Below are 9,903 nucleotides of genomic sequence, written 5' to 3'. Positions count from 1 at the left end.
TCTTGTACGCGGCCAAGGACGACACAATGTACATCTTGCTAGTCCCACAATAGAACCGGAAAACTGGACCGTAAAGGTTCCTAAAAGCGTCTTAATATTTTAGGCTGGTCAACATATTGACGATCCACCTGCAGTCAGTGTTGGCCCTAAGGGCTTAAAAACTGACCTCCCCAGGGTCTAAGGGCTGAGAGCTTAGGCTAAGGCTTAGGGCTTAGAAGGCTTAGCCGGGTTTAAGGGCTTAGAGTCCCAAAAAGGAAATTTTTGATGGCTCTAATTTTTGGCAATATACATGCAAACTATGGTTGGTAGACCTCCGAATCGTCAATTTCGACAGCTCCTGAATCAAGAGTATCATCCTCCGCCTCCAATTCTGCCATCATACGCATGTAGCGCTCGTTGTCTGCCCACGCACGAGCCAAAACCCTCTTCTTCTCCTGGATCGAGTCGAGCGGGTGGAAGTGGTCCCACAGCTCGGAGGGCATTGTGGAATCGACGGAAGACGAGCGGAAGAAGGGAAGATGGGCCGATAATAATCGATGAATTTTTGTCAGCTGCGTCGATCATATGTCATACATATTACGTGATCTCTAAGCCCTCTAAGCCCTCCAAAGATTTTCGGCCAATATCTAAGCCTTAGCCTAAGCCTTAGTCTAAGGCCTTAGGGCTTAGACACCCTCTAAGCCTTAGAGCTTAGAGCCAACACTGCCTGCAGTTCTCTAAAAACCGCGTTCGACCACGAAAAAAGTCCAAGCTGTTTTTGAGTCCGAAAAGGAGGGTGTTGGCGAGACTGTTAACTTGCGGAACTCCATTATACGCCGTGACCTTTGTCGGAGGCAGACAAACAAAAGAGCAGAATGCGAGGAGACTGATCAGAGAGAGGATCAAGAGCTGAAGTTCAAACATGGTGAGGTACCAGTGACTGTGGCACAGAAGAGGCATTTATATTGACTTGTTTTTTTGTTGTGACTTGAAGAGAGACGCTCCGAGTCAACGTATCAGACACACACACAGGCTTTGCGATCCAGGTTCCCGTTGAGGGCGGGTTCTCAACTTGGACAGCTCCACTGTTCAATACTCTTGAATCTGCTCATCTCAACAGCACCTTGGGACCTTCCCTTGTGCACGGTGCACCTGTGTTGGCGCCTTACGGTGAACTCGAATGCGATGTCAACTCTTCTGTGGCGGACATCAACGAACCCGAAGGCCACCGCATGGTTGGAGGACAGGTTCGCTTCTTGTTAGATACTCTCAGTCGATGCCAGCTCACGGGTCTCCATAGGCTGGTCGTGTTGATAGCCGCCCGAGGTACGACCAATGGCCCCGCACCGCACCATCATATCATGCCAGTTGTACTCGCCTTCCGACTCTTCGAAGCGGGAGAAGCACGACCTGTCGGTCCCGGTTGAGCTTGAACAAATCATAGGTAACAACTCCAAGTAAACTTGAAATTGAACCAAAGACCAAAGTGCCAGTGCATACGACTTTCTATTCGAAGACGAACATGGGGCGTACTAAAATTAGCATAGATCACAGGTCAGCTGAGCCGGGGGAGGAGTGGGTTTGGGCCAAGTTTTCGATGCTACTGCGGCCAATAACAAGACACGCTGCGGAGCCTAAAAGGTGCGACACTGAAAAGAAATACAGTGTCGACCGAGTGAATATATGCGGCGAGCACTTGAGTCCGCACACTCGGGGGAAAACTGAATACAGCCTCTACATTGGCAAGGGCTGCATTCAGAGCGCTGACTTCAACTCCAGGAATATGGTTTAGCCGGTGTCGAAGTTGACCGGCAAAAATAGCACCAGCGACACTGCTCATATCATCAGTGTGCATAAATGCCAAGCGCGAGGATACGAACGCAAGGCCTACTGATGCACCCAAAGTTTGCGTGAATGTGACGACGGATGTCGCACGAGAAAGTAGAGCTTCCTCTGTTGCAAATTCAGCTTGAACAACCACCATCTATCGCGCTGAAGAGAAACTTTGAAGGAACTAGTGACATGGATCCACAAACGGTATTCTGGAGGGCCACGCCCAATCCGATTCCAAGAATCAGCTGGAAACCAATGATGCGACCAGTGGAAGAAAACTCGTTGAGCGTGTACAGCAATCCGGAGCCTAAAGCCGCAACAAGGGGTCCAACAAACAAGAACGGCCAGGGATGTCCCAGTTTCTACAGCGATGAGAAAAACACCCGAATGTGATTCAAGTTGGGAAGTTCGACTAACTGCGATGCAAACTCCCGATATTAACGCCGCTGAGAGACGTGATTGATAACCGTGTCACGGAGATATTCCTTACCGACAGTCCCAGAGCTATCCAATTCGGTCAGAATGGAAACAGCAACAAGTGCAAATTGAAACCCGCACATCATAAACGGAATGAGATCGATACCTGAACGAGTCGCAGAATGGCCGCGCAGCTGGTAAAGGAAGGGCTACCGATATCAACTAGATGATTCAGAGATTGGGTGACGACTTACAAGATAGTACTGTGAGTCGTCAACGTGAGAACAACGTCATCAGATTCACAAGTTGGTACTGACACTGGCCAAAATGAAACAAATGTTGATGAAGAACTAGTCCGGCTTCAGCGAGGTTTACAAGAGACGGATAACAAACGCACCCCTTCGAGGCACGATCCAAACATATTCCGTCGCCGAAACATGTGAAGTGGTAGTATTCCCGCCTCACCTTCTCGTAGTTCCCAGAGCAAAAATGCCAGGAAGAAAACAGCAGACTGAGAACGCTTAGAGATGCGCAAGCTTATGGCAAAAATCCTGACCAGGACAAGCAGCGAGATTACCTCCGGATCGCTCCATCGTTTGGTATTGCCGCCCCATTGAATAGGTATGAGGAAAAGTGTGACCATTCCGATGCTCAGAAGACCGCCGATCCAGTCTAGAGATAACCGAACCCTCAATGCCTGATGGTTGAATTGGAGGCAACGCTGCAAGGATGGTTGCAAATGCGACGCCGCCGATCTATTATGAGGTAATCAAGTCTGAACTCTTCCGAGAGTTTGCGCCAAACCGGTAAGTTGATGTCTGGCCCACATTATTAGCATCAACATAAAAGGCCAACGCGACATTGACTTACAAAAACACCAGCTGTGGGAAAAGTTAGCATCAAATATACAGACGGGTTATTTGTCTTACCGCCATGAAACGTGATCTACAAAAATCATCGTTAACAGCAGGGTGTGGTTAGACAAATATTCATGCACCAGTGAAAGCACCTCCGATGAGAGGACCAACAATTGAGGCGATCGCGTATACGGCTCCGAAAACACCCATGAATACGGGCCGCTGTCGAAGAGTCGTCACCTGGAATTGATTGGGGTAAAATGTTCAGTGTTTTGTTGAGATGAAGAGTTACCTTGGCGATAATGAACATGACTGAGACCATGAGTCCTGAGGCGCCGACGCCTGCCACTACCCTCCCTGCAATGAGGACATTGACAGAAGGGGCTACAGCACACAATAGACTTCCAGCTTCAAAGATGCCGATAACCAAAAGCAGAACCGCTTTCGCCGGCGCCATGCCCAAGATGCGACCGAAAAATAACATTAACCCTGCCTGAAAATGACTGAGCCATGCGAGTAGCTCCATGGAAAAAGGCTTGCCTGAGGCAGAAAATATGCACTTGGTATCCAGGATAAATCTGAAATCGCCTCGAAATGCGAAGCAATCTTGGGGAGAGCTGTTGAAAGGATAGTTTGGTCCAACGCGGTCAATGAGAAAGCAAGCATGAACGCCCTTTCAGGTATGAGCTTGTAGAAATGCCATGGCTAATAGCTTAGAAAATACATACACAAAAGTCGAGATGAGCTTCGGCGACGTTAACTTGACGCTTGCTTCTCCATGTTGGTCACGGTCTTCTGGAGAGTTGGAGGTTTGGGCCTCAAGCTTTGGTTCGTTCAAGGAGGACATGGAGGGTCGGAGATGAGCCCAATAATAGAAAATAATGCTCTCGCCATCATGAATAAATGCAGAGTAAAGGCTTCTGTAGACGCTGTGACATCTCTCCATCAATGTTCGTTTCTTTTCGGCAAACCATCACTGAAAATGGCTTTGCCGCTTTGAACCCTGTCTCGACTTCTTCTTCCTCCTGCATCTATCAGAAGGCTGTTTCCTGCTGTGCCGACCCTCGTGTTCTGCTCAAGGGGGCGATTGACGTTGAGATCATATAACGGCCAAAGATGACTCTTTCATCGCGACTATGGCTTCAAGCAATTTCCACTTCTCCATGCTCTATGGCGGCGATGACCGTCTCACCGCTACCGCTCGGCACCAGCGCTATCTTTTTTCGAAACTTGCGCTCAAACCGGGCATGCGTGTGTTGGAAGTTGGCTGCGGTGTAGGGGACGCATGCTTTGAGCTTTTGCATTTTATGAATGTTTCTGTTGTTGGGATTGATCTGGACTCGGACAAGGTAGGCCGGGCTCCTACTTGGAGGTATAGAGATTTACCACGAGCCCTTCAGATTAATGCGGCCTCTATGAGAGCTCTCAACGGTCGTGTTGGAGGTCGAGCCGAGTTTCGTTGCGGTCCGTGCATTCTCACCGCTTGAGCTAGCATTGCGCTTAATTTAGATAGCGGACTTATACCAACTGGAGTCCGAATTCGGCGCGGAATCTTTTGACGCGATTTACAGTATCGAATCTCTCAAGGTATGCACTAGTGGGCCTGTCGCCGCGATTATCTAACAATCGAATTCTTTGCCTGGCCCAGCATTGTGCGAGCTTTCTAATTTCGTATTCCACCTTGGGACGTTTATTGCGTCCAGGAGGCATGGTAACTTCGACCCGATGTTTGTTGATTCACGACTTACGCTTTTGGCAGCTCGGAATTTACGAGTGGTGCTGGACAGCAAGCATGAACCCACTCGATATCACTCATATCCAATTGGCAGAACTTTTCGAAGAGCAGACCCAGATCGGTCACCGAAGTATCTTTGACCGTCGTATTGACTGTGCCACACAAACTGTTCAGGACACTGGAGTCCTCAGGCTAAAGTTGGCATATATCGAAGATCTCGCCAATCGTCGCTCGACATCGGCTTGGTATGCGCCATTGGAGCGAGCCTTGGGCCAATCGGCGACTGTGTGGAGCTCCGATGCTGACGGCGAAGGTGCCTTCGGGGATCTAACAAGAAGTGCTGCTGTCTTCATAGCCCAAGCAGGGCGTCTGAAAGTGAGTGTGCGGTGGCGATCTAAATTAACATCATTCACATTCACAAATAGCTGTTTAGTCCCATGATTCTTGTGGTGGCCTGTCATCTTTGATAGAGAATCCCGTGTACCTGCCCCCATGAATTGTAGATAGCAGTCCAAATTTGGAACACCGATGATATCTCCGAGTCACACTGCACTGGAGAATGGATAAAACTGGAGACCCTCTCTGATTCTCAGTAACCAGAATGTCGGCACCTGCTCCAAGTAACCCTGCTGCCATTGCAGATGCCCTTGAATCAATTTATAATGGAATGGCCATTACCCGGATGGAAAATTGTGCACAAAGTATGTACTGTCGCGACGTCAGTTTTGCTATATCTTATGTTAAACATAGTTGCCTCCATCACTTTTCTGGTCTATGATATTCTACTCAAGTTTGATGATGAGGAAAGTTGAAGTATATTCCCCAAACTTGCTAGGTTACTGACACAAATACAGTTTGACTATGTTTGGAAGTATGTACAATATCATTATTATTATTATTATCATGGTTGATAGCTGACGATTGCTAACTTATGGACAGAAGTAAAATGTCTTCAATCAAATTACTCTACTTCTTTGCACGTTACTATGGGGTGCTCTACAATCTGTATGCACAATATATCCATTTATCCCAGCAATCATATATTGATCTTCTTGCAGCAGTGTTTTTATTGGTACAATGATCTCCTCTTGGCTCAGGTTTAATGTTAATACAAATATAGTCACTAATATTGTTGGCCTATCTCTCCAGGTATGTAATTCTTTATGGACAAATAGATATCTAATAAGTTTACAAAGTTGTGGGTCATTCTGCATGCTTGGTTATGTAAAGCTATAATATCTTTCCAGCTGCTCAAACTGGTTTTGGTTTGTGATCCTGTAAGTGTAAATTGATTAGTCAGATTGAAGACTGACAACAATAATAATAGGGGTGGAGATATTCTTTTTACTAGCATGGTTAACATTATTCTGGTGCTCCGGATCAATGCCATGTATCTGCAAAGTCGAAAAAGTAAGAATTTTGCTTTTGCAAGAAATACAATTCTAATCACTGGCACAATTTCAACAGTTCTGTGGTTTTTGGTTTTACTGCTTATAGGTAAGAATATAAACTAGAGACAAATATCTTCTTACATAAGTTGCATCTTATAGTGCAATTTGGAGTAAGTCCAAGTAAATGATTTATCTATTGTCTATAACAATTAAATAGTTAGAGCTATATTCAAGTGTGGATATTGCCACAAAGACTGCTACAAGTGTATTCCCTGCTCCTTTGGGTTTGCCTTGGCCAGGATGCTTTGCATTTCCAGATATCAAAGTCAGCCTTTTTAGTTGGTAAGTCTCTTAAACCAAAGAAAAATCCTTAGAATTGATGTTTATCTCAGGATACCTGATGCTATCATTGCCAGCAAGTTATTCCTTATCATATAATATGGAAATGGCTGATATATAAGTTGATAACAGCAATCTTCTTTTTGATGACTATTGCAACACTCTTTCGCAATGCTAGCTTCCAACTTGCTGACTTCAAGTCACTTAAACGAATTTCTCCTCTTTTTATTTCATTCATCAGAGATGGACTGATCTTCTACTTTTTGTAAGTTGCCATATCAAGGTTGTTTGATGACTCATCATGATTTAATTATCATAGCATTTTTGGTAATTTTTTTTCTGTCAATAGGAAAACAAAATGATGGCAACTTTAGCAATTCTGCTCACTGACATGTTCATGAACCTGCTCTACAAAAATTCTTTTGCTAACTTCCTTGGAGGGTAAGACAAATGCCACAGATCCAGGGATAACTTGAGAATACTGACCCAAATGTTAGATGGCTTATTGCTATTTACTCAATTGCGGTGGGTCTCTTCTCTCACTCAAATTGCAAAATCCTTCTCAACGAGTGGCTATAGGCCACGCGCCTCATTCTCAACTTGCGCAAGACCTCGCAGCTTCCACTCGAAGAGTCTGTTATGTTGCACACTCTCAGCCACAGCAATGATCGTGAACGTGAACATCATATCCCTGCGAGTGTGGGCTCCATTGTCTTCGCAGAGTTCTAATATATATACGAACAAATTTTGAAGCGACACGTATACAGCTACAAGTACGAGCGATGTACTTATTTCTATGTTTTAGTAGTTCAGTCCCGTTTCGTGATTTTGACTGGGACTTCTCCCACCCCGAACGCGGTACCAAACATGCTCGCGCCGCTTAGAATACGATCCAGAGCAGTTTGATGCGTCTCCCCCGCGTGCAAGACTGTTTCAACTTGCCAGTCTCGAAGAAAGTGGGCGAGAAATGTCACTGCCTCGGTCTGAGCAAAACGACGTCCCACGCATGAGCGCGGGCCCGCTCCAAACATAATGACATCTTCCTTCAAGTCGGGGGAGAGCCAGCGCGCAGGGTTGAATGATTCTGGTGCGGGGAAGTCGTGTGGGTTATGACCTGAACAAAGTGAGTCAGCCAGGACGTCGCAATAAGAAGGTAACGAGACGGACAGACTGCCATGATATCGATCATGACGCGGGAGCCTTTGCGAATGATGATATCTTGTTCGGTTGGAAGCATGGTGCGCAAAACGATATCTTCGGGTACATCGCGAGGCAGATTGATTGTCGCGGCTACGTTCCATGTCAGACCACCACCAGCTGGAACAAACGTGGTCACTTACGAACAAGGCGATGGGCTTCGTGCATACAAGCAAGCAGATATTTGAGGCCAGAAACATTCCGCAAGGTCTACAAAAGATAAGGCTTGGTAAGTCATATGTGGAATATCTGTAAGCACTATTTCTTCTCTCGAGGGAACTTCTCTCAAGATTTCTTCGTATGCAGTCTGTTGCTGGTCTGGGTGAAGACCCAGAAACACCAAGGTCGACATCAACGCGCTGCTTGTGGTTTCTGTGTCTGTCAATCGAGGAAATGTAGACGATAATGCACTGCACCATTGCCCGCGAAGAGAAGCGACATCATGTCCCCCGTCTGCAGACAGTTTAGTGGTAGGAAAGACCACGACGTAGTTAGTATCATGTGCTCACCACTTCGGCCGGCGTCAGTGTGTACCGCGAAGCTTCCTCGGTGGACGACACTAGCTTCGTGAAGAGATCTGTGATTTCGCTGTCTCCGAGCTCCTTGAGCGTCGAATACTGAACCTGCCTTCCTGCGGCGAGGGATGCTATCAGCGTGAGCACTGTCGTCCAAGACTCGTCAATTTCTCTGAGCCTGATCGAAGTCAGCCATATTGAATAGCCAGGGAAACATCCAACCGTTGTACAGGCAGCCGCCAGACCCAGTTCGGAAAGATAAGACGATGAATAAGGGTCGTGGAAGCAATTGAGAGAGCACGGTCGAAAATTGCTACTTCATCGTTCGCTGTGCTCGGCTTCCAATCGACAGACATTCCAAACCCACAGCGACAGATCATAACGAGGGTGAACTACACATCGATAAGATAACCCGTAAATGTCGATAGGAAAAACCTACCCTCAACAATAAGGAATGTAAATCTGTGACAACTCCGTTCGGTGTCAGGTCTTTACACATTTTCTGATAGACTAAAGCAGACTCATCCACAACACGCGAGAGCCTGCCGAGATGAACATCACCGCGTTGAAAGTCAAGAATAAACCGAGGCGCACATATTGGATGAGATGGCGGGAGCAACCACACGACGATGTCGTTTCCAGTCCTCACCGTTGGCCGAAGCAATGCTACTGCCCCAGACTCTGTAAATGGAGCGTGAGTTGAAGAAAATCTTAATATAAATACTGACGCCTCCGTGGTAAAATCGCTGGGTTTGACGAGATGGGTCTTGCCCTCATTGCCCCATATCTGCCTAGCCATACCCACTGATGCCGCAATATACATGCTATTACCCGCCAAGATGGGTATGATGGTAGTGAGATCATAGGTATGGTTGAAATGAGCTTCAAGTTGAAATTATCAGCATCACGAGGTCTTTTTTAGGCCGGACGGACTGACCATGTTTTCGTTGAATCCATGGCCACATGAAACCCATGTGCCACCAATTTGCTGGAATCGCATTTCCGGGAAGCGAATGAGGGTCGAGTAGTGGACGGTATCCTTTCACATAACCATGGAACTGAGATGGTATTAGCAAACAGAGGTGGTAAGATGACGAACTTACGCTGAGCTGCTTCAGGAAACGTACGAGACGGTAGGCAAAAAACAACGTGCCAATGCAAAGAGGCAAAGGCAACATGGTGTGTAGAGGTGGTGGTTCGATGTTAACAGCAGTTCCGCGTTTGTTCGTGTGAATGGAATGGAAGCGGTGATGCGCAGGTCGAAGGTTATTTTGGTCGCAGATCACTAGGAAAGCGAACACACAATGCTACACAATGCCAGTGAACAAAGTTCAAGTATATCATCATGATGATTGCAAGGTTACCATTGTACAAACCTCGTCAAACTCCGAATCATTCAAACAACATCGCCGGATACCGCGACGGGCCATTGTTCAAAGGAAAGTCGCTTAATTCTTTATTGCGCAAATAGACGTCTAGTTCTTGAAGATGTCAAATTTGAAGATTAATGCTATTTTCTGCGTAAGCCAGCATCTCCGATTCATTTGAAGTTTGAACTGTCGACAGCGGAATGCGCTAGGACGGCCACAGCTTCGGTGGACGGTCAGAGAAGAAAACACGAGGATGGAAACAGCTACACA

The 9,903-nt window shown here is 46.6% G+C and overlaps 3 protein-coding genes across 3 annotated transcripts; 1 reads left to right on the top strand and 2 right to left on the bottom strand.

Annotated features, from left to right (window-relative positions):
* Positions 1–1,579: 1,579 nt before the first annotated feature.
* On the bottom strand, positions 1,580–3,612 carry MIND_01141800 (ABC transporter; the record flags this gene model as incomplete). Its single annotated transcript, XM_037367956.1, has 14 exons — positions 1,580–1,811; positions 1,860–1,963; positions 2,016–2,174; positions 2,230–2,258; positions 2,303–2,316; positions 2,371–2,438; positions 2,484–2,492; positions 2,547–2,579; positions 2,627–2,740; positions 2,786–2,984; positions 3,034–3,047; positions 3,100–3,110; positions 3,239–3,326; positions 3,379–3,612. 14 exons carry the CDS (start codon positions 3,610–3,612, stop codon positions 1,580–1,582), a joined length of 1,308 nt encoding a protein of 435 aa, XP_037215788.1.
* A 422-nt stretch (positions 3,613–4,034) lies between these two features.
* MIND_01141700 (S-adenosyl-L-methionine-dependent methyltransferase) lies at positions 4,035–5,288 on the top strand (the record flags this gene model as incomplete). The annotated part of the gene is made up of 7 exons (XM_037367955.1): positions 4,035–4,152; positions 4,203–4,435; positions 4,487–4,550; positions 4,600–4,673; positions 4,735–4,797; positions 4,846–5,196; positions 5,247–5,288. The coding sequence occupies 7 exons, from the start codon at positions 4,035–4,037 to the stop codon at positions 5,286–5,288; spliced, it is 945 nt and encodes a 314-aa protein (XP_037215787.1).
* A 2,072-nt stretch (positions 5,289–7,360) lies between these two features.
* On the bottom strand, positions 7,361–9,441 carry MIND_01141600 (Cytochrome P450; the record flags this gene model as incomplete). Its single annotated transcript, XM_037367954.1, has 12 exons — positions 7,361–7,665; positions 7,719–7,841; positions 7,892–7,958; positions 8,008–8,120; positions 8,165–8,201; positions 8,258–8,441; positions 8,486–8,655; positions 8,703–8,805; positions 8,858–8,944; positions 8,992–9,145; positions 9,201–9,321; positions 9,367–9,441. The coding sequence occupies 12 exons, from the start codon at positions 9,439–9,441 to the stop codon at positions 7,361–7,363; spliced, it is 1,539 nt and encodes a 512-aa protein (XP_037215786.1).
* Between the last annotated feature and the right edge of the window lie 462 nt (positions 9,442–9,903).

Source organism: Mycena indigotica (genome assembly GCF_014461135.1).
Source record: "Mycena indigotica strain 171206Taipei chromosome Unknown Mind.scaff0010, whole genome shotgun sequence".
Lineage (NCBI taxonomy): Eukaryota > Fungi > Basidiomycota > Agaricomycetes > Agaricales > Mycenaceae > Mycena > Mycena indigotica.
Note: the sequence above shows the minus strand (reverse complement) of the source record. Positions and strands in the feature narration are given on the sequence as shown.